The sequence below is a fragment of the Passer domesticus genome, chromosome 9 (assembly GCF_036417665.1).
Source record: "Passer domesticus isolate bPasDom1 chromosome 9, bPasDom1.hap1, whole genome shotgun sequence".
Taxonomy (NCBI): Eukaryota; Metazoa; Chordata; class Aves; order Passeriformes; family Passeridae; genus Passer; species Passer domesticus.
In genome coordinates this window covers 40,641,517-40,665,581 of record NC_087482.1, presented here as the reverse complement: position 1 = coordinate 40,665,581, position 24,065 = coordinate 40,641,517, and the positions used below count along the sequence as shown (strand labels likewise).

General features: G+C 43.6%; 1 protein-coding gene and 1 long non-coding RNA gene across 3 annotated transcripts in view; both read right to left on the bottom strand.

Moving 5' to 3' along the window:
- SLC25A26 (solute carrier family 25 member 26) overlaps positions 1-9,998 on the bottom strand; it is an 82,119-nt gene extending 72,121 nt beyond the window's left edge. Inside the window, exons 1-4 of one of the 2 annotated variants that reach the window (XM_064432974.1) lie at positions 9,907-9,998; positions 9,805-9,871; positions 6,457-6,613; positions 4,814-4,923 (exon numbers count right to left, since the gene is read on the bottom strand). In XM_064432974.1, the coding sequence (XP_064289044.1) occupies positions 4,814-4,923; positions 6,457-6,613; positions 9,805-9,837 (300 nt within the window). In that variant the 5' untranslated portion in view covers positions 9,838-9,871; positions 9,907-9,998. The remainder of the gene's footprint in view (positions 1-4,813; positions 4,924-6,456; positions 6,614-9,804; positions 9,872-9,906) is intronic. The other variant, XM_064432975.1, reaches the window with a different exon arrangement.
- A 10,268-nt stretch (positions 9,999-20,266) lies between these two features.
- On the bottom strand, positions 20,267-23,826 carry LOC135307387 (uncharacterized). The gene is made up of 3 exons (XR_010368101.1): positions 23,692-23,826; positions 23,516-23,612; positions 20,267-20,941 (listed from the first exon to the last, which is right to left on the bottom strand). It is a non-coding gene; the product is annotated as an uncharacterized LOC135307387 (long non-coding RNA).
- Positions 23,827-24,065: the final 239 nt, after the last annotated feature.

Below are 24,065 nucleotides of genomic sequence, written 5' to 3'. Positions count from 1 at the left end.
AGTATTCCCTTTCTCAAAGCCTGTGTGCAGCCAGATTTGCACAGCACAAAAGGCACAGTCACAGCTAAAATGACAGACACAATGAAATAGAAAAAAAAGTGTCAGTATTGTGGAAAAGGTCCCATCACACTTTGACTGCTGTCATTTGCACACCACTTATGCATACTATGATCTGCCAGCACATGCCACACTGATTGAGAGGAGATAGGATGCAAAGCACAAAATGCAGAACAGTTTTGTCCATTTATTAGTTCAGCTTTTAGAAAAGGGATAGCTAAAATATTCAAAGCCATTAGCCCAAAGTCTATACAAAAGTACTTTATTGCTTCTTTGCTGAACTAAAATCAGCTCTCCCTAGCATGTCCAATTTTCCTGTTGAACTGGAAAGTCACATCTTCCAAAATTGCATGTTTTACAGTTCGAAATACCTGAAATCTTAACTTCATGTCTGATGTGAGTGGCTGTCTTGTCTCTGTTAGATTGGGCTCCTGCAAGCTGATCTTCCAGAGCTTACCATCTGCAAAGCCCTGGCCAATTATCCTGCTGGAGATTTTCATTCCATTACTCTGCGGATTTGTCTGACTCATGCTTTTGCTTCTCCTCAGAACAGGCATTAATAACAACTTTCTTCTCTGACCTAGCCAGTTACTCTCCTGGAATTTACACCAATATCCTTTTGGAGATTCCCACTCTTCTCTTAAACTGAAACTAGTTAAATGTTTCAAGCAATGCTGCCAGGGCAGAGGGATGAAGTGGCTGATTTGTGGACAGATGGACAACAGTGTTGTCCATCATGTCTAGAATACCTCTTTTTATGCAGAAAAACACCCCCCACAAACATAAAATAAAACATACAATTTCCTCTTTTATTTGATTAAAAGCACACTTAAAATGTCATTCTACAGAATCATGATTTGTAAATCTGTAAACTTGCTTGCATTTGAACTTGCTTCTTCTAATAAACAAGTTTGTACTAGAAGAGAAGGGTAAATGAATTCCTCAGAAAGATAATTCCTGCATTAAGAAGTTTTCTTATTTGATACATCCCAACAGCAGATAAAAAAATTCCAAAGTTATTAATATGAAGGGTCAGATGCTAATCATAGATGAACCACACACTTTGCTCTTATCACAGAAGTACCTCAAGTGGTAATGCACTGGAATTCCAAGTGAGCTTGGAATTTCACCTTGAAATACCTGTCCTCACTTTGCCCTGTGGAGTCACATGATCCCCTCTCCTCACTGAAATGACAAATTTTTGAGCTTTTCAAATCTCCAGATTTTTAATCCTGAAGTACTCTAGAAACTTGCACAAGGACAAAAGCAGCTCGATGAGCTCAGCTGGTGGAGATCCAGAGCATGGTCATTCCCACCAGCTGCCAAAGGAACAGGACATCTCCCTCCCATGCTGGTCCTCAGTCCTCCCCCTCACTTCCTCTCTGAAAGTCAAGGTGGTTTGCTGCCTTGCAAAGTAGGGAATAAAAAGAAAGGCAATGTCATCAAAAATAGCCAATCCAGAACAAAAGGTCAGAAAGATAAGAGTGAACTCACAATTTACAGGCAACAACCCAAAGCTTTCACTAATATCTTGCAAAGCTCCTACTGTAACCATAACAATATCTAAATATTAGATGGAAAAAGGGCTGTTGTCAGCTCCCTTCTTTGGAACATGAGCCAAAAATCTTTATTCTCACCTCCATGGAAAAGGGATGTAAAATTAGCTGTGCTGAATCCAAATTAGCTCTGCTGAGTCCAACCAGTTTGGCAATGAGGGAAACCTCATTGGTCAAACAGGGACAATCTTAAACCTGTCCCATAAAACCACATTTGCAGGAGCTTGGTGGGAGAGACTCAGACAGGGAACTTCTCTTCAGCAAAGTTTCTTGTAATTAATACACACATTTATATTAAATTGACATTAAAAAATCTGTACAGTTAACTCTGGGCCTGCAAGACACACCTGGTCACTACTGAACATGGGCACTAGGAGCTTAAAAATGCTGCTCCTTCTCAGAGTTACTTATACCACCTTAGAATATTAAAAGTAACATTTCAGAACATCTGGTTTTCCTTTCCACTCCCTATGATATCACGTTTTCCAAGCACATTTGGCAGCTCACTGTGAAGATACAGGCAGACTAAACACACAGGGCAAAGCAGAGTCAAGATGAAAAATTCCAAAGTGCTGGATGCACTAAGTGTGTTTTCCATCTCCAGATTTCAGTTACACAAGTGGTGTAATAGGGGCTTTTCCCCCATTAGCAACTCATGTATCCTTCAACCTTCTCCTTCCTTGATGAGATGATACACCATGTATCTGCCCTCTAGAGTTTTGGATGTGCCTTTGTAAGCAGTTTTTAATATATTATGGGATATTCAGAGTCCCTATACAGCGAGATTCAGTTGTAGGAAAAAATAATTATGCTTAACAGGGTGTGATTTTGTATGTACTTTTCTTTATCTCACTCTGGGAGATGAGATTAGCTTTCTATATTCCTCCTGCCTAAAAGGAAAAAAAAACCAAAACAAAACACTGCTACAACCCCTGTCTTTTTATTGCTTGGCTTTGTCTCTCCCAGCCTGGAACTGGAAAAATGGACCAAACCAGTTCCAGGGGACTGTTTCTCCTATAAATTTCCACAGCCTGTAAACAATACAGGAGAGTGGCTGTTATAAAAATGAAAAGTTCCCATTTGACCGATTTCTCACATACATTTTATCATATCTTGAAGCAACCTTTGAATCTCTTCCTCTTTACCTATTTTATTATTTTAACAGGTCACATTCAAAACACAGATTAGTCAGCACAAACACACCTTTAAGTTTTGCACATACTCACATTTTATTGATGTACAAGAAGGTATCTGGCTCATTTATACTCACCAGTGAAGGAACAGCAAACCTAGAAATCCATCAACACTTTCTTGCTCTAAATTCTAATTTCTCTGTTTTGTAAAAAAACAGTGTGGAAATGCAAAGACATGCCTTAAGAATCCTAACAGGATAGTCTTTGGCTTAATGCTTCACATTGAAAAACAATTTAAATCATGAAGTATAAAATGGAAGGAAAGTACATATCAAAAAAACTACTGACAAAATAATAGTCCCAGTGGTTATGCCCTGATTGAAACTTAATGACTAACCAATAAAACTGTAATTATAACTTTCAGCCTGATGCAATTTGGACTAGTTTATATATTTCTATTGCTCAACTAAGACTTTACATAAAACATACATGAGAAGGTCTTGCTTTGTCCTATTTTATTGCAGATTTGTTGTAGCAAATCTCTAAATATCATCTCAGTTATTTTAGAGCTTATTTCTCTCCTCACACTCATCACTCCAAGAGGAGAAGAAGCTATCAAAATCTGAAAAATGAGGTGGAAAATGGCTGTTACAACATTGTAATTCCCACATGATAAAGCCACTCTGCCATTTCAGTGGCTACCATCATACATTTCTCTGGCTTAGAGCAGCCAGAGCAGGTGAGACAGCCCTGAGCAGCTCATTTACCTGAGCTGCACCACCTCTGCCAGCCCCAATATGAAAGCAGCAAGTGCCTGAGCTGTAAAGGTCACAGACCAGCACAGGGAACAAATGGCAATAGTTTGTCTTGGAAGGAGTCATCTGTAGCCAGCTGGGCTTTGGCTAATGCTGATTCACTTACTGGGTTGTAATTTTCTCACAGGATCCTCACAGCCACAGGGAGTGTACCATAAATAACCTATTCCACAAAGAAGAGACCCTTTCTTCTGGTGGATTTTATTGCAAAGCACTGGCACCTCTTCATGAGCCCCACTGTCATTTTGCTTGATTGTCTAATGCACACAAGAAGCTCAAAACACCTCCTGGCTCTGCTGTTCCATGACACATCAGGCAAACAAGGAGTTTTAGGGCTGTGCATTGGTGGTAAATAACCTCCTGCTGATTTCTGATTTTCTCCAGCCTTTAGAGAATCTTCATGGAAATAAGTTCTGTGCATTGCCTTAAGTTAGAAGTTACAACTTGACAGCACAGGCTCTAACCAAGCTCAGAAAGAATCCACCTGAGGCAGCCACACAAACAAATCCCACCCTGCCCTACCTCTATCACCTTCTATCTACCCCTACCAGAGTGGTTATAGGTGCTGCACTCATCTATCTTCAGGTACTTGGTATGTTAAATTAAGTTTCCTGGCTAAATCTCACTCAATCTAATCAGTAACATTTCCATGGAAGAATAAAATTACTTGGGTGTGAAAGCTGATCCCACAGAGAGCAGGGAGAGCTGAGCTGCTTCCCATGGGAAATAGCCAGGCTGTGCTGCTGTAGTAGTGAGGCTGTGAACCTGCTGTTCAGCTGAAATAAATGGCATCTCCACACTCCTGATAACCAACATACACCTAAGCTAAGCTCCCATGGGAAAGAAAAGAAAAAAGTCAGTTAATAAAAGCAGAGTATGGAACTACAGACACAGATTTTTCTGCACCATGCCATAATAGGCTAAGTTTGAGTTGCAAGAGAGCCAGAGATGCCTTTTTGGTTCCATTCAGCCCCTTTCCTTACCTCAAACCCGCAGAGACCATCTCCACCCCATTTTATCAGTGCAGTGCCAAGACACACTGTGCCAAAAACAAGAGAGCAGAGGGGGCCAGGGCTGGCAGGAACAGCATGGGGTGTCCAGAGCTCAACACCCAGCCCCAGGCACTGTGCCAACAGTGAGAAACGAGGCTGCCGTGAGAACTGTCACAAGATATGACACAAAACCCAAGTTTCCATAACTGAGTGGTTTCCTCCCCTCCCCTGGACACACAAAAGATGAATTTCCTTCTTACCACTTCCCCAAGGGAGGCAGCCACCATGTGTGTTGCAGGGGACAAGTAGGATGAGGATCCATGGGGCAGCACGGATTTCACATTCTCGTAGGTGATAAAAAAAGCAGCAGCTGAAATTCAAGAATACATGCAATCATTGCACTGTTCCTCCATCACAGGGCTGTAGTTAAAACCAGGATATTTTTACACCAAAACAGTACAACAGTATCAACAGAATCTGTGAGTGAACTGCTTCAGAAGTTTATGCCTCTGGTTACCCCTGGCAAACCTCCCATTAATATCAAATGGCCACATTTAGTAGTGAGCTACAGAAAGATGTGTTAATTAGCCATGGATGTCCAGCACATTTTGAAAAACTGGTATCTTCCAAATCATTGATAGAGTAGAGGGATTGTCTCTTGGTTGAATTGAATGAATGGTCCTTGTTTTGAGTGGGGGATGAAGGAAAAAACAAATCAGTTGATTAATTGAAAAGAAAAACAAATCCAAAAAGCATAAATTGATACAATTCTGTTATCCTGCAATGTGCAAAACTGTTTCAGTAGCAGTTTATTAATAACTTCTTCCTAGTTATTGTCAGTTAAATATTTTGAATTTAGCTCCATAAAATTTTTTCCAAACTTCTGAAGGATTTGTAAAAGTTCTGTGCAGTGAACAAGAAATGCACAAAACTAAACTGAGTACAGCAACTTGAGCTGTTTATTCACTGCAACAGTCAACTACAAAGGCACTTACACCTTAAGGGTTATTCCTTTTCCTAAAGATAATTTCAGTTCTCAGTCATACGTTGGAAAGATAAAACTACAGTGCAGATTTTGGAGATGTAAATACTGAAAAAATGACATGTCTTGGGGGGAACAGATTTTAATTGTGGAGAAGGGCCATGTGAATTGCCTTCCACTAATCAAAAGATGCTTATCACCTCAAAAGGAGATAACAGAGCAGCCAAGATAAAGAACTGAATTTTTTTATATCACCTTATGAAGGACATCAAACATCTGAAGGTGTCAGTGGATTTGTCAGCAAAGTTCTCCTGACATTTACATCTGACAGCACAGACTGCTGTTTTTTCATCCCTCCCTACAAAGACAAAATGGACAAAGGCATCAGGAATTTCAGATGCCTTTTCTCTGCAGGGACTAAAAGTATCAGCTTTTGTAAAGCCTTAGTTTCAAAAGTCTTCCTGATGTCTCTACAATTTAAGCGTTGCTGTTTCAGGGAGGTGGGCAGAGCATCCCCAGGGCAATTAACTCAAACATCTGCAGTGCTCAAGCACTTGGAAATTCCATTCATTTCCAGTGCCAAGAAAGAGTGGCTCATGACAAAGTGTCCAGGACAAGCAAGACTCAGGGCCACCTCAGCACCCAGAAATGCTTTCGTGTTCTCCTGTAAGTAAGGACTGGCTTATATCCAGGAATGCTTCCAAGGAATCAGGGTTGATTTCCAGAGCAAACCTGCAGCAGCCTTCATTCCAGTCTTGCTCAAGTTTGCTCAGTGCTGGAATTCTAGAAACTGCTCTTCACAGCTGGACATGGACTCACAGAATGCAGGCACCCACAGGAGGGGAAGCCACAGACACAAATGTCCTATGTGACATAATTTACTACTTAAAGAAGACAAAGCACAATCCAAAGAAAATTTACCATTTGGAAAGGATCCTATTGCAGTGGAAGGAACACCAGCATAGATGCCACGGAAACCACCAGCTTTCCTAAATCCTTGAGGACTCTGAAGTCTTGTTTTTACAGTATCCAGGGGGAAAAGGATCAAGTCAACACACACACCAGCAACTCCACCAGCCTACAAGACAAAACCATGGAGAAAAGTGCATGAATATTGTCACATCAGTGGTGCTTATGTGAGTAACTGAGGCATGGGTAACCCAAGGCCTTTCACAAGAAGGGCTCAACAAAAGAAAGTAACAGATACTACAACTTTTAACCCATTTTTAAGGTATTTTCAAAACAATCTCGGTGTTTTGAACAGTGCAATCAAAGCAATGCAACACTCCCTATGCACAGAAAATCCAGACAGTGGATGTCACTTATGAAGAGACAGCACAGAATGACCAACACCTCCAGTAGTGGTGTGATAAAATCAGGGAAAGACTGCAGCAATTCTGCTCCCCCACTTAGGCATCTCTAGAAAGCACATTCACTTTTTTTCCAGCAGATGTTTTCATTTAAAGTGTTCACACTCCCTCACTGCCTTGTTGAACAAAGCCTAAAGTAAGCTTTCTTTTTTAATTTCTTTTTAAATAAAAGCCTACAGAAAGAAATAATGGTCAAATCATTGAAAGGTTTAGATTGGAAGGGACCTTAAAGATCTGGTTCCAGCCCCCTGCCATGGGCAGGGACACCTTCCACTATCCCAGGTTGTCCCAAGCCCCATCCAGCCTGGCCTTGGACACTTCCAGGGATGGGGCAGCCACAGCTGCTCTGGGTAACCTGTGCCAGGGCCTCAGCACCCTCAGAGTCAATAATTTTTCTCTAATATCTAATCTCAACCTACCCTCTGTCAGTTTGAAGACATTCCCCCTTGTCCTGTCACCACGTGCTCTCTCCACCTTTCTTGCAGACTCCCTTAAGGTACTGGAAATCACATTAAATAAAGGAGTTTTCAAAGTCATAAAGAAAAGGGGAAAGTTTTTATCTAAAGAATTCATAAAACAAAAGCCTGGATCATCTGTGTTTCTAGATGACTGGGTTTTGGGTATTTTTAATTACCCCATGACATGGCTGACTGTAGAAAATAATTATTTCACAAAAGCATGAGGAAAAGACTGAAATAAACAGAAAAACTGATTCGAAATAAAACACCATCAATAGTTAACATTAATCCATTATGAGACTTTCAGAAAACACAGTTTGAAGGCTAGCTCATATAGATCAGCACCAAGAAACAGCTGCACAGATTTTTACCTCTGCCTGAAAACAAATCACATGTGTGTTGCTCCAGTAATTTTTTCCAGGGTAACAGAGGATTCAGAGAGGTGTTCACTATCTACCACTAAAGGTTTAATCAATAAGTTAATTACTCTTTTAATCTAGTTGGCTGTTTTGAATGCATTGATTCTTCTTCACTCTTTTTCATCAAAATCCTTATCTGCTCAAAATAGCATTGATCAGATTTAATCAGATTTAATCTGGCCATCTGTTAAAACATGAATCAAAAGTTACTAATTGCTTCTTTAAGTTCTCAAAGTTGTGTATCTTAAATGCCATTTAAATTCATGAGGTAGCTAAGAGAGCACCTGCCAGGGGGTGACAATAGCTGTGTGTTTGCAGCAACTGCAGGAAAGAGAAATAAATGACTTTTGGTTCACAGGGGACCTGGAGCACAACTCCTGCCCCAGCTGTCAGTAACAGCAGGGCTATCACAGGAACCTTCACCAGGAGCTGGAGCAGGATCAGAGATCCCAAGGGAAGTGCAGGGGCAGCTCCAAGCTCTGCTCTCTGATCAGGGACAGGAGCCAGGGGGCAGCTGGAGCTGTGCCAGAGGAGTTGGGATCAGGGAAAGGTTCTCCCCAGAGGGAGCTGGCACTGCCCAGGCTCCAGGGAATGGGCACAGCCCCGAGGCTGCCAGAGCTCCAGGAGGGTTTGGACAATGCTCCTGGGCACAGGGTGGGATTGTTGGGGTGCTCTGGGCAGGGCCAGGAGCTGGGATGGATGATCCTTGTGGGTCCCTTCCAACTCAGGATAATCAATGACCCCATAAACTCCATCACAATGGTCAAGCACAACCAGGACCTAATTCCAACACCTGGAGCCACGACCTCCCTGCTCACATCCATCTGCCTCAGAGCCTTTGGGGCAGGCAGCTGAGCCCTCCCCTGCTGCAGCTGTCCCCAGGGCACCACAGCCCTGATTTTCCACACAGAACCCACTGGCTGTTCCCAATGGAGGCTTCACCCCTTTGCTGAGCCCATGGAAAAGCAGCTTTTAGGGTGGGAAATGCCCCACAGACAGGGTCAGGGGCTCCCTGTGGCTCTGGAGTGGCTGCAGAAAACACAAACTGTGGCCACCCCTCAGCTCAGCACCTTGGCAACGCTCAGGCAGGACATGCAAAACAGAATATGTAAACTTCTTCCTAAAAAAGAATTTCCTTGATGTTAGAGCTTTGTAACTTTCAAGCCTGATCAACAAGAGAGGAGTTAATTGCTGAAACAGAGGAACCAACAGGCTCTGTGTGATGTCCACTGTCAGAAAGCCAAACCAGAATTGTCAGTGGAATTGCTGGAGCTCAGGGCTGCATGTTTCAATAATGTCAGACCTAGAGGGAGGTTAACAAATGCTGGGGAGAAGGATGTGCCACTGATGGTGGAGACAAAGGATGCAGAATTTACGGGCCGCAAGGACATTTAGCAGAACCCCAAAAAAAGGAAGAAACTAATAAAAGCAGCTCCTCAACTGAGCAGAATCAGCTCCCATGGGGTAAAAGGTAATTCCAGCAGGGGCACATCCCAGGAAACCCACTGACCCAAGGGCAGAGAAAGACTGAGCCTGTGGATTAACTACCACAGCAAGCCAGAGAATTATTAAACATCAGAACATGCAATACTGATTAATAAGAGAACCTGTGCAACTTGTACCCAATGAACATTAATGCTTTTATTTGGTAAGGGGCAGAAATACTGAAAAGTTTTGGTGGTGGCAGTGCTGGATTTTTGTGGATTTGCCAGCCAGCAACCCTTTTTGCACAAAGACAATATACACACACATATATATATGTGTATATACATGTATATGTGTGTGTGTGTATATATATAAAATATATATATGTGTATATACATATAAATATATGTACATAGACATAAAAATATATATTGTATAGCAATGCATGTATATATTATATATATGTTATATATATATAATATATATATTATATACATATATATAGATATACACACATATAATTTATATTCCCTAAAAATACCCCTACTGTGTTTGGGGACCGGGCATAAAACAACACATTTCGGGCCGCTCACTCACCGCCAAGGCCGCCCAGGACTCCCGGGGCTCCATGCCGGGCTCTGGGCCGGGCCGGGCCGGGCCGGGCCGGGCCGGGCTCAGCGGGGCCGGGCCGGGCCGGGCTCAGCGGGGCCGGGCCGGGCAGGCCCCGTGCGCCCACATGGGCGCAGCCATATTGCCGCCCCGGCCCGCGGTCACGTGGGCGTTGCTCTCTCTCTGCACCTGCGCGGCGCCCGGCGCATGCGTACGACAGACGGCTCCCTGCAATTATCGCTCAGAATTAATTAATTAGTTCGTGCTTAGTGGCGGTTTGCAGTGCAATACCGACACAGCCGCTTTCGGGTCTTCCTAGAGCCCGTGAGGTGCTGGTGCGTGCGCCAGAGGTGCATGGGATCTGGAAAGCACATTTTGCATGTGCCCTGGAAAAAAAATTAAATCCTGAGGGGAAAAGAGTCCTGAAATCCCGAAATTGACTTTTTCCTCAGTTGGTGTTGGTGTCTGAAAGCTGAATTTTCTGTCTCCAGGATGAATTTTCTGCCCTTTTGTGAACGTAACTGATGACGTCAGATAACTTTACAATAAAACTTTGTGTTTCCAGCATGGCATAAGGTCATATTCCACAAATAAAAATTCATCGGGCAGGTGGAGAATATATATTAGATAGCCGGGTTCATGTTAATTTCATAATATAATAGATGTAACATTTTACCCCCTGGGGTGCTCGGATTGTGGAAACTTCCACTTTGCACTCTGTGTGGAATAAACAATGTTTCCTTTAGAAACTGAAGTGTTTCTGTGTTTAGAGAGCTCCTAAAATCGACAGCAGCCCAGAGCCTGGTGCCCTGCTCCTCACACCGCCCATGGGGTGTTCCAACCAGGAGTGTTGAGGAATTCCAGCCAGGAATGCTCAGGAATTCCAACCAGGAATGCTCAGGAATTCCAACCAGGAATATTCAGGAATTCCAACCAGGAATGAACGGCCAGAGCAGCGCACAGCAAAAGCAATGAACCCTCCTGGCCAGGGGCATCGCTCCTGCCTCTTCCCAAAGCTCTGCTTGCTCTCCTGCAATGGAAAATGCCATTTTTCACCCCTATCCCAAAGGCTTTTACACTTCGTGTTTGTGTCTCCCCCTTTCTACAAAAGGCGTTCAATTAATCAGCGGTTCCAAAAGCTGCAGAGAGGATTTTGGCACAGAGTCCTCACACAGTCCTCACCCAGCAGGAAACCACACTTGGAATTACTGGAAATGTGATTCTAGAGGAGGAAGAAAGGGTGAATGTTGGACAGCACTGCAGCGCGTGCAGAACCAGAAAATTCAGGCAGGCTCCAATTCCAAGATTTCCTTGGCTGCAAGCACGTCTCTTGGGATGAGTTCTGGACGTGGAGTTTTGGAGTTTTGGATGCTGGGAGTCTGATGATGCCTCAGATCCAGCTCAGCTGCTCTCCATCAGGCTGCTTGGGGTGTTTGCAGGTGGGAAGCACTGTGCAGACCTGGGCTGTAACATCTGCCCCCAGCAGGGACTGCCATCAAAGTGCCATTGCCAGCTCCAGCAAATTCATTACAGCTCTCCTACACACTGATTTTTCTCCTGAGCTGCCTCAGTCCCTGGAGACGGGTGTTGTTAGAGCAGTCTTCATTTCATTTAGTCTTCATTTTCATTTTGAGTGAAAAGCTCAAAGCTCTACAGGCAAAAATAAAAAGAACCCAAGCGTGTTGCATTTCTCAACCTCCTTAGATTTTTAAGGCAGCTCCTTGGTTTTCTGCCTCTAACTTACAATTTTTACAGTAGTCTGGTGGGTTATCACCACTTTGCTTTAGTTTGGGCTGTATTTTGCCTATTAAGAAACATTTGTTTGTTTCATATCAGAGTGATCAAACAAGTGGGCTCCTTTGGCATTCCTACCACACCTGTCCCTGGTATGGATGTCTGACCCCTGAAGTCTAAGGCAGGCTGGTTTGCTGTCCTAGGAATTAATTTCTGAAAATTCCCATGGCATAGGGGTTAGAGCTAGATATTTAAGGTCTGTTCCAACCCAAACCATTCTGTGATTCTACAAAAGCTTTGATCCTGGTTTCTGGAAGAAGCGGGAGACGCAGTTCCATGTTCCAGCTGTAATATAGGGATGGCTGCACTGTGAGCAATTATTACAGTAACACCCATCAGAGCACCTGGCTCGCTGAAAGAGCCCTGCTATTTACACAGAAATAAAAAAAGAATCTGAAATCTACCATTTCCAGATGGTTTTCTGTTGAGTGGCTAAATAAACTCAAAAGCTGAGAGTTCCCCACTTTCCAGGTCCATGTCTGTCATTAAATAAAGCACATTGGAGCCATATTGAAGGAAAAATCAGACATCTGCAGTAAATGAAGCAGGCTTTTGGACTCGCTGCTATCCCCCAGAACCCAGCCATGGCAGCACTTAAAACAAGACCTTTCTACCCCCACGTGCCCAGGAGGTTTCTTGATGTAAAGGTTCTTGGGGTCACAGCAAGCATTCTTCACATTGCTCAGTGCAAAGCTTTCAGATACACTCCGTGGCACTGACTCCTTTATTTATCACCTTCTGTCAGGAGAACTGCTGCTGCATCGGAGAGGTCACAACCTTCTATTCTTCCAAGCCACTGTCCTGTCTTAAATGAACAAGTTCTGCTTAATGCCATAGGCCACACATCAATCTTTGTGCAGAGTCCTTCAGTGGAGTCCTCCCAGGCTTGAAAAGTAAATTGAGTGAAGAAGGAGATCTGATTTCTCACATTCTTTTTTCCCCTCAGGAAAATGCTGTGGGTGCTCTCCAGCGTCGTTCCACGGTGAGGGAAGGAGATGGGCCCAGCAGAACCTTGCTCAGCTCTGGCTGCACCTGAACTGCAGATGTTCATGGTGAACCCTGCTTTCAGCTTCTCCCAGCCTGAGTCCAGCTGTGGCTGGAGCTCAGGGGCTCGAGGGCAAGCTGGGGAGGCTGAGGAGCAGCCAGTGGGGTTTGTCCCAGGCACTGCAGGGGGATACCCTGAAGGAGAGGAGAGAACAAACACTTGTGTTCATCCTGATGCAAGTGTAGACTCTGCCAGCACTACAGCAGCTTGCTGGCCAAAATATTTTTTGTTCAGCCCCTCCTTTCATGTTTTTGTTTTTTTGTTCTCTGGTCTTCTTTCTCTTCCTTTCTTTGCTGCAGGTTGGTAAGAATGCTTTCAAAAATGGCCATTATGCCTACACCACCTCACCTGCTTCCCTCAGCCTTTGCAGCTGAAAATAAAAACCTTGGTAAGAGATTAAAAGCCTTTTAATTGTGGTAGGGCAAGGAACATACTGCATCTCTGGATTCACTGAGTGGGACATGAGCCGCCAGCAACACAGCAACCCTCTAGCTTATGTTCTGCAAAAAAAGAGATTGCAGGCAATGAGTATAAGCCACTCATGGCTCCTCTTTGTCAGGGCTACTAAAGCACCATTTTGCATTGATTTCACATTAATCCTTCCACTAGTACAATGATGCACCTGCCCAGAAATGCCTGTATGTGTGCATCATGTAAGGATGTTGTATTCTTTGTGTGGATTTCCTCCCCACTCTCTGGCTGCTGTTGGATATCTGACACCAGCAGCAGAAGATTTATTGATCTGGTCATAACATATTAAGGCTGCTGAAGAGCAGATGTTAAAAACAGACTTCTTGGCATATATCAGCCCCCAGTGGTATTGGTCTCACACATGTTCCAGTTTATTTATTGAAGCAATTGCTCTTCTCATTCTCTTCATTATCTTCCTTCTGGGTAATTCAGGCACACCAGAATCAACCCCTTCCAGTCAGTCAATCCTTCTTGGATCATCGTTTTTGCTTTAGCCTGGGCAACACCCGACAACTTTTCCTTCCTGAGAAGGAAAAGCCCATCCCACTGTTCATAAAAGCAGATGAAAATTTATCAGCTGCAAAAATTTATCCTGGCATAAATACAGTGAAAATAAAGACTCAGGGATCCTCCTAATTTGATAATAAGCAGGTGCATAATGGGGCCAGGGAAGCCTTCTGAAGGGGGAACTTCAGTGATATGACCACATACTGCACCCAGGAGGCTGTGATGAACCACAGCAGTGTATCATGGCAAATGAGGTACAAAACACAGCCCTTTGACCATAAAAATGCTGTTTGTCCCATTTTATTACAAACAGCCACAGACCTGTGGAATTCCTGCAGAGCAAAGGGTTCTTCCTGTGCAGGGGAGCAGTGTGGCTCTGTGCACCAGAAAGGTGTGACCCTGGTCCTTCTCCAGGGGACAGCCTTGTCACCAGCCTCCTTAAACACCTGGAGTGCACACTCTAAGGTGCGGGCTCCCTCCAGACTCCTGCAGCAGTGCAGGATTTTATTCTGCAGCTTATTTCTGCCAGGGACAGGGCAGCAATGCTCGTGGCCACAGCTTTGGTGTAGTAAAATCCAGAGGCCCCCTGACACCAGGGCTCTGGCACGAGGAAGCAGAGTCCTGTTCCCAGAAATTCCTCCCAGGACTGGTTCTATCCTCCAGCTGCCACCCCAGTGCCCCATGGCCTCTCTGTGTGCTCAGCAGCTTTGCTGCAAACCTCTGTGCACATGCTTCTGTGTCTGCCTGCTTCAGAAAAATGAAAATTAAATATTTTCCTAATACCTAGCCAGCAGTGGACAGCTGGACCTGGATGGGCAAGAACTTTTCCAGCTCTCCTAATTTTGTCAGTCTTCCTTTTCTTGCCTTAACCCTCATGCAAACTACAGGCAAGGCTGGATTAATCTGGATTTTAGGTGATTTTTTGCCACTCATATGCCATTAGCTCCCCCTCATGCTTACAGTAGCATTCCCTGTTCTTAAGTCTGGCAAGGTTTAGAAATTCTGCTGAAATAATAATTGCAGTGAATTTTTATGGAAACAGATGGGGGAACCAGACAGCCATAAATTTAATAACTCCTTTGAGTACTCAGCAGCAGAAACAAGAGTCCCCAAATTCATTAAGAAGAAAGTGATTAATGATGATATAGATTTTGCATAATGATAAAAAGCCTTAAAATGTACAACTTTTGAATGCTCCTCATTTATTCTGCCTTATTGGCTGCCTGGACAATTGAAGATGAAAGGCTTGGGAAAGACAGAAAACACAGATTTTAACTACTGGGTAAAGTGAGTAAAATAATGATTCAGTGGCAATGCAGTGACCTTTACAGATGAACATCTTTCAGACTCTCTGCTTAGTTAGTCTTACAGCACAGCTGAGTTAATCTAATATTTCCATTTTAGCTCATAAGAGAAATGAAGGAAAATCTTAATTATGCCTGTAGTTGTGGTTATAATCCAACCCCCTGACACAGGAATTACTCACATCTGTTCTCAACTCATTTTGTGGCCCAATGCAATGACTTAGTTGACTCAGGAAGCAGAGCTAAGAAAAAGTTTACAACAGAATGGCCCTAAGCTCCTCAAATAATTGTGCATTTCCAAATTGTCTCAGAGAAGCCTCTCTGATATTCCCATAGACTGGCTGGAAACAGGAAACCTGGTTTCTTCAGCCACTGCTTTGTTCAGTCATCCTGGTGATTTGGGTCCTTCTTTTTAAAAAGAGACCTGGTCTCTTCCAAAGGTCTGGAGCTAGTGAAATATGAGGAGGGTTGTCTCTCCTAGGAGAAGTGTGGATGCAACGTTAGTGCTTCACCTGCTTTCCCTCCCCTCCCAGCCAGTAGGGACCAGCACAAGACCAAGGCCATCCTGGTGCAAGCTCAGCATGACCCCTTGGGCTATTTGGATGGACCTTTGTAAGAACAGACTCAAGTGGAAGAGGATTTTCTTGATTTTAATGGGTTTGGAGAGCTGGACTCCTCCCTGTTCCATGGGGTTGGATGAGTCCCCCATGCCAATGATGTGGCCCAGCAGTGCTTTGCAGAGATGGTGGCCCTGACTCCTGGGAGAGGTTTGTGGCTCCAGCTCAAGGGTGACCCTCACCTCCACTGCTCAGCTCCATCAGCCTCCTGGCAGAAACAGACTGCAATTGTTTCTGGACAGACTAAGAGCAGTATTTTTAAAGATTAGTTCATTGAGAGCTGTTTGCTCAGCTCTGAGTTTTTATCAGCTAAATCCCATCTCCAGCTCCCAGGGAGTGGATGGAAAGTGCTTGGAGTGACCTATAGAACAGCCAGCATGGCTGAAACAATCCCCCTATTGGGAGATGTCACTGAAGAAAGGAACTAAGGGGTTTATTTGAACAGCTGGACTTTGGCATGCAAACTACAGCTGTCTTTTTAACATTAAAAAAATACAGTTTGCTTTAAGAAAAATGAGCTGTGTGATTGGCACTCTGTACTTGATATAATTCATTTTTAGTAACATCTATTTCAAAGAAAAGAGTTTCTCAATCTGCTTAGGCTTTTCAGAGGACAAAGAAACCAAAGGACATGGGTGACAGGGTGGGACAGGGAGCAGAGGGCTGGGGGGAGCACAGACTCACTCTCACAGCTGTTGGGGCACACGTTGTCTGCCCCAGAACTCCTGCACATTCCTTTTTGCCATCACCCCACACTGCTGTCCTGTAAGACCACCTGAAATCCTGCTCCATATTTCCCTCTAGAGAGCTGGGGACAGGAGTGGGCTGGATGGGGGTGACAGAGGAGGTCAGCAGTGGGGAGGAAAGTTGTCTAACTTCAGTCTTCCTTCTCCCTTTCCTGTTAACTGTAAGACAAAGCCCCTGCAGAAATGTGAAACAGCAGCTCCAGAAGATCAGGGAGTAGGACTTTGTCCACACCCAGCTGCATCTGTCAGGCTGTCCATACAGCACCCTCAAACCCAAACTAAACTGCTTTATTGGTACAGGTGAGTGGCTGTTACAGCTCCTCTAACTCTTTCCAGAAGACTCACTTTCCAGTGTCTCCAGCAGGCTGCGATCTCCAAGGGAGAACCCTGACCCCCTTGCTTGTTTTCTTTGACATTTTGTAGCGCAGCCCTTTGGTGAGAGGCAGCCGAGAGGTCCTTCCCAGGACCAGCGGAAGGAGCCTGGTGACAAGAAGTTTTTATTTACCTTCCTGTGACTTTCCAGGGCCCTTTTCCTTTTCCTTCTGTTTTGTAGAGAGAAGCTTGCCAGTTCTTCTCCTCTCAGCAGGATTATCAGAGCTGGCTTCCGATGTGAAGTTTCCCATTGCTGAAAGTTTCTGTCGGTCCCTGCCTACGGTGCCACTGTGAGAGGCGTTGCCATTCCCAGCTGATAACCTCTCAGCCATTGTTATCTAAGGGAAACAAAAAGCTCTGGGAACAGGGGCTCTGGACATGGGCAAGGAGCAGCACATGACATGTCAATTTGCCAGATGTTACCACTCTGAATCTTACTAAACTATGCCCTGACCACAGCTGCTTTATCAGCGTGGAAGGAGTTGGGAGATAAGAGGTGATTTTACTGACAGTGCTGGAGTGGCCTGACCAGGCAGCCTGGGAGCAGCTCCCTGACACGCATCACAATTCCTTGCAAATGTGCCAAATGCTGGGTTTTGTGTGGTCCTGACCACTGTTTCATTTGACAGTATCCTTCCTTCGTGCTTATTCAGACAAATTGTTTTCCAGAAAATTACATCATCTTCCAATGCGTACATTTGGTTTATAAAGGGCCTTGACTTTTTCTGCAGCTCAGTTGATGCCTCAAGGCCTGTTTTAATGCTCTTCTGACAGTGTCTTGTGTTTGTCTGATTGGAAATATTCCAGATAATTAAAAAATTACACACCAACTGCTGCTTAAAAATCTATTGTGTGCATATTTATTTTGCATATTTTGGCTTTGGAGAAAGCTGTTTCTATTCTCCATCCCCCCTTTCTGAATCTCCCATGTCAAGCTCTTCTGAAGTCTGCAAAGCCAGAGAGTGCCCTTAAATGATGTTTGTTTATTCCTTATTCCCTTTTATTCTTTACAGGAAACAATATGGAGAGGCTGTGCTAGAAATAGAGATACTGTAATTATTATTTTTATTATTCCAGTGTATGCACAGGAACTTATTATTTTTAAGTCTGGTCATCCCTGTACCCTGCAGTGCCTTAATTTGCAAGTTCACACTTGAAAGGAGAGAGAATTGCATCCATACTCATTGTCTGTCCTTGTCACAGGCGTGGGGCTGCACTGATGGGCTCTAATCACACACGTGAGTCCAGAACAGGGAGAGGAGGCATTTCTCTGTGCATGCAATAATCAACTCTGAGTTAAATGCAGTGCTTGAAAGTGATTTGTATCCATCCTCACCCCCACCTCCTCAGTCTAATTAACTCCTCTAATAGAATTAATCAGCACACTAAATACGAGACTCACTAACAACTGAAAAAACCACACCACTATCTATTCCAAAATACAATTACACTGACAAACTCAATTACATGCCTCAGTCACTTCTGAAATTACTCACAGTATTGGACTGTGCACAGTTTAAGTTTCATTGTTGAAAGAAATCATAAACACTTTCTAAATTGTACAATGTTTACAGAAATACACAGAAGCACAGCTTTTATTACCCATGTGGCAAAATTAATTTGACACATTGAAAGCAAATGAATAGAGCTGGAGGACTTTATTCAGGCAGTATTCTTCCCACTGATAGAATTTACACTGGGGGAACATCTAACACATTAACCTTATTAAACTCTGATGTAGGTAAACAGCATTTCAAAGGGCATGAGAAAGGATCCAAATCAAAATCCTGATTGCATTCGAATGAGAAACATCCAATTCTGCATTTCTAATGTTCTTTTAGTTTACGACTCCCTTTCACACTAAAGTAAGCTTTTGCTCTGGAAGCTTTTGCAGCAGAAGCAGTCCACAATATGCAGTTATGATTCTGGGTTTAGTCTTTTAAATCTGTGGTGAACTCTACAGCTGAAAATAAACTCCCATCAGATTTGGTTATATGAGTTTAGGTTAATTTGCAAGTCAAAAAAGAAGATAAATGTTGCTTGTGTTTTTAATAACCCGAGTTTATCTAAGTTCATCTTGATCTGAAGATACAGAAAGTCTTCCTGAACTTTTTATTTGTCTGGTCATATGCAGCACCTGCTTCTCAGTTTAGCTTATTTTCAAACTGTGATACCAGTCAAACAGTAATATTTCTCACAGAAGGGATAGAGCTGCTCTTGCTTACAACTGGGCACGAGCAGATAAAACTTTGAGCTCCAGGCTGACAAAGTCTGTGTTGAACTTGAAATACAGTGAGTGAAAGAAACATCCTCCTGTCCCTAGCAAGAGCCCACATCCATGCAGAACCAGTACAACAAACTTGTTTTGAGCCTAAAAATTACAGTGGCACTTGCCTAGTAGGAATTTTTCAGGTCAGTAGAGTAGGCTCAAAATTCCTTTGAAAAAAGAGAGTCCAGCACTTTGAAGAGTTCTTCAAGAAGGCAAGGAGCATCCTGCTGGGTCTCACTTCCTGCTGAACCTGAGACAGACACAGGTCCTGTCAAGGCAAGAGGGATCAGGACTCCCAGGTTCATTTAAAACACTGGAAGAGTTGAGCAGATGCATTCAGAGACCCAACACTGCTCCACAGGGTTGGAGTGGCACCGGGAAGTTGTGGTTTTGTGGATGGATCAGACATGGGATGCTCTACCAGTGTCCATCCCTGTGGGCTCTCCCACCCACCCTTTCCATCCCCTGCTCTAAACCAGGGGAGAAACCAAAACAAAGGAAAGGAAGATTGTTCTGTGCCAAATGATGATTAGCCTGTGTTGGTGAGAAACCCTTTCTCCTTCCACTTTCCTTAAAAATGGAATGAATTATTATCATATGGTGGGACCGTAACATTCGAGGAGCAGGACAACAGAACAGAACGGATCTCCAGAAAAACTAATCCCATATCTTCTGGGTGTATATAACAAATATTCTGGGGAATATTTGTTATATTTTGGCATTTTGCCATGCCTATTTATTTCACAGCACGCCAGTCATCCCTATCCATAGTCCCCTTCCCACCGGAGTTCCTTTCATGTGCAGCCAGGCAATTCACACCCACTACTCCCTTCCTCTCCTTCAGGTGTTTAAAGGTTGTTTAAAGCAAAGTATTAAACGAGATTTTATTCTAATCCACATGTTTGCAGCTCCACAGCCATTCCTGTTAGAAGTGACACAAGCACACAGTTTCACAGCTGAAGATGCATGTTGGGATAAAGATAAATTCATGGTATGAAACTGGGGCCTCAAACAAAGAGTTTCTTTTGCTGGAACTCAAGAATAAGACTCACTTTGTGAATTAATAGATTTTATACTTTCATCAGTGCAATATCATCCATCAAACCAAAACCTTTCAGAAGGGCTGGAGCTATTCCACATCCAGGCACCTTCTTTGTTAATTCTGCACATTTCTGCAGTCAGCAATGCTGCATTGGATGACACCTGCAAAGGATTACAGACTTGATACGATATTAGATAAAAATTACAAGTGAGAAGCTATTTTATTGCTATTTATTTTCATCAGCAGAGCATCCCTTTCCCAAATGCCATTCTAGTTTGGTTGATATTGACTTTTCAGGCTGCTGAGAAGTTTTGTAATTCTTTTTTGTTCATAGTTTATGTATAGAAATCAATTCCAGTTTGCAATTTGTTGAAACTGAAATGGTCACAGTAGGAGTAACATGTACCTGATTTATTTTTGCATTCTATTCCCAATCAGAACTGGATTTGTTTTGCAGTCAATCTACAATATCTAATAATTAAAAATGGTGATTTCCACATCTCACGTGCACTTTTTATTAACCTCACACTAAGACATAACTGAAGAAAGCAAGCAGGAACATGGCTGTGAATCTTCCTTAACATCACTGATGTCAGTGGTTGAGATATCGAGGGTCTGGGTTTCTTTTTTCCATCAGAATTTGTGCTCATATCACCAGAAATAAAGATTTCACTGGTTTTCAAGTAGATCAATAATGATTAACTGCAAAATAATCAGACTCAAGGTCTCCTTTTCTGGAAAACAGTTAGAAATTGTTTACAGCTTTCAAATCTAACTCAAAAAGTCTGGGTCTGAATAACGTTACCACATCACATCTTATTCGCCTCAAATTTCGTGTTGCAGGGAGCAAACCGCGCTGAAAGAGCCGTGATTTGGTGTCCCGGCATTGTCACACATCGCTGGAATGTTTCTGGAGTGACACCACCATCTAGTGTCCCGATCCCTCACTGCAGCTTCTCTGCGGGGAAAAACGCGCTTGTTTGTTCACTTCTATAATTACATTATCATAAATAATTCATCTCCCGAGACACATGTACAAGTAGGAGAGAGACTGCAGGCCACACAATGCCAGCTTCCTTTTCCTCTTGAATTGTAATAGAAAAGCCAGCTAGGCACACAATCCTGGGGAAAAAATAATCATGAGCTGATTTAGTAATAGCTCTCACAAGAAGACCAAGTGACGTGTTTGGCTTCCACACTTTTCTCCCAAAAGTCCAATAAAATTGAAAACCACATTAATTCTCTTTTAGCACACCTGGGATATTCAGCAAAACTGGCAGAGATTATGTGTGGAGCCTCAATGCCATGTGGCATCTCTTCCTGCCTTAGGAGCATCTTTAGCTTTCCTGGGAGAGGCTCATGAGAGCTCTGCTGGACCAGCCACACTCGAGGACATTTCACATTTCCTGGTGGGGGGTACTGAGCATATTTAGAACCTCTCCAGGATGCCAGAAGAGGTAGCTTTCCTCTGAAATAAAAAGGTTTCCTGCATCAAAAGCTTCTCTGGAGCCCCAGCCCTGCAGTTTTCTGCTGTCTCCATTAGCAATATAAGCCTAATTAAGCCACACTTTTTGCCTGCTGTGCCCACCCTGGAAAAGCAAATCCAAAGAGCTACCAAGTGAATTGCAAACCCTACAAAACTGCCTGAAGGGGAAGAGGACCCTGTTCTGGCCAGGTTTGCTGCAGGGAGACTGGAAAACACGCTGGAAGCCATGAAACCCTGAATGCTTTTTGTTTTTAAAGAAAAGCCTTTTCCAGCTTTTGACTTTTATTACACTTTCCAAAACACTTTCAAGAAGTTCCCCCTTTGACCTCTCCATGAAAACTCCTATGCCTAAATGTGCTTTACAATCTTCTCATTCCCCCACTTACACTTTCAAAGTGCTGTAACAGTATTTTCAACCAGAACAACACTGCACTGAGGGCTGCTGAGGCAGCTCTGCTTTACTGCAGACACTGAACGAGCTGTGGCAGACTGCACCACACCAGGCTCATTATACACATCTTCCACTGAAACTCTGCAGCTCAGAGCAAGCCTTTAACCTGCTGATTGCAAAGGAGAGCCATTACATTGCTTTTGATTCTGCAGCCATAATGGCACCTTTTTTCTTCAAATTATTGACACAATTTCACTAGGTTGTCGTGACATCCTCAGGCTGAGGGTATCAATGCTCTTGAACCCCTTTTAGCCTTTCATTTTCAGCACACTTAAAACATGCTCTTCAGTGGACTGTGAAGAAATCTCGAACTTCTCCTGCAGCTCAGACATCCCAGCTGTAATCCCCAGCACACCTAATGGTCCTTCTCTGATAACGCCATTTGAAAATTAAAACTACTCAGTTATTTGGGTCAAAGTGCATTTTGTTACTCCAGGATGAAAGCTAAACAGCTCCTGCTATGGAGATGAAGGGGTAGAGCAAAGGTTGCTGGATTGCAGAGCCCTCTGCAGTGAGAGACAGGATGGACACTGTTCCCAGAAGAAATCCCCTGTACTGGAGCCAGGGACAGACATCTGGGCAGGAAATTGGGGCAGATCTCTGTGTGTCCCCAAGGCCTGAGGGTGCCAATTGCCAGCCCAAGATTGCAGCAGTGTCACAGAGCAGCAAAACTCTCACATCAGCCAGTACCAAAGAGACTTTCCCCAGCAAAGAGGGAAATGGCACACCTCACTCTGGTCTTGCCAGAAATGTGATCAGGACTGACATGGAGGCAAGTCCTTCCCCTAACATTAAAATGACATTGTTGACATCCAAACCTGATGGATCTTTTCTCTCTCAATGTGAGCTCTGTGGCAGCAGCCAAGGAATCCCTTTCAAAGGAAAGTAGTTTTATTGATTTAAGAGAAAAACTTATTTGAGAGATTTGCCATCAACATTCTCCCTTGCCACAGATACCCACCAACCAGAAGATGAGAGGCCATTCACAGACTGTTTCCATCAGCATGGGAGAGGTATCAGTAGACTTCATCATGTCCTTTCTCTCTCTTGCCACCTCTTAGTGCCCTTATTAATTACACAGACACAAACAAACTCCCTTCTGTGGTTCCCAAAGTCCCCTGAAGCCACACAGCTACTCAGGTTAGGCATGCCAGGAGATTATTTCAGAGCTTACAACCAACAGATCTCAGGCTGATTGATTAGGAAAATTGATACAAAGGGGAGATGGAGCACTAATGGCCCTGTGACAGCAGAACCCCTCTATGAAACAAAGGGGGCAAGAATATATTCACTATAGCAAGGGGAAACTACTTCCTTGGGCACAGGAAAATGTGCTAGATGGGTTTTTTCAGAGTCTTGAACATCTTGCAGAAAGTCTGGGATACCCAATGTTCAGGATGACTCCAAAGCCACTAGGATCAGTATTTGTGTTTGTGTTTAGGCATCTGTGAAAATTAGGAAACAAAGTTGTCTTATATGAACAGCAAAACACAAGCCAGAACTTAAATTGTGGGCTTGGTTGGTAGCAGCAGATTAGAACATTATAACACTCCCAACTAAGGAAAATACTCAGGAAAGGCTTAAGATCAACTTACTGTGCAAGAAGAAAAATCAGTGCACCAGCTCCTTCAGGCTGAAGGCTAATCACTGCAAGATTAGCAGTGATTTGACAGAGCTTTGCTGTACCTTGATCTTTGAGAGCAAAAATAAAGTGAAAATTCAGCTATTTCTTCCCAGCCCATCCTATTGCTGTGCTCCAAGAGCAGCATACAGCAGCACTTCTCAACTGAGAAACCTTTTGGTCTGGAGCAGAACTTGCTGAGCCAGCCTGGTAAACCCTCTTTGGGCGCTCATCTTTACATTTGGTGGAGCAGTGATCCCTCCCTTCCTCAGCTGATGCCTGAACCATCTGGGAATCAATCACTGACATGGCTGGGAGTGACAATCCCTTAAAAAGGCAGATGGGACAGTTTTACAGAGGAAGGGTTTTATCTTTTTCCTTTTTCTAAGGGGACAGGGATAGGAGAGAAGACAGCATCTCCAAAGTCAGCTGGTTGTTAGGCAGTGAGATAGAAGAACAGTCTGACCCAGGTGGAAGGGCAGGGAAAGGAAAGTTGGGGAGGGCCCTGTGAGAAAACAGGCTGA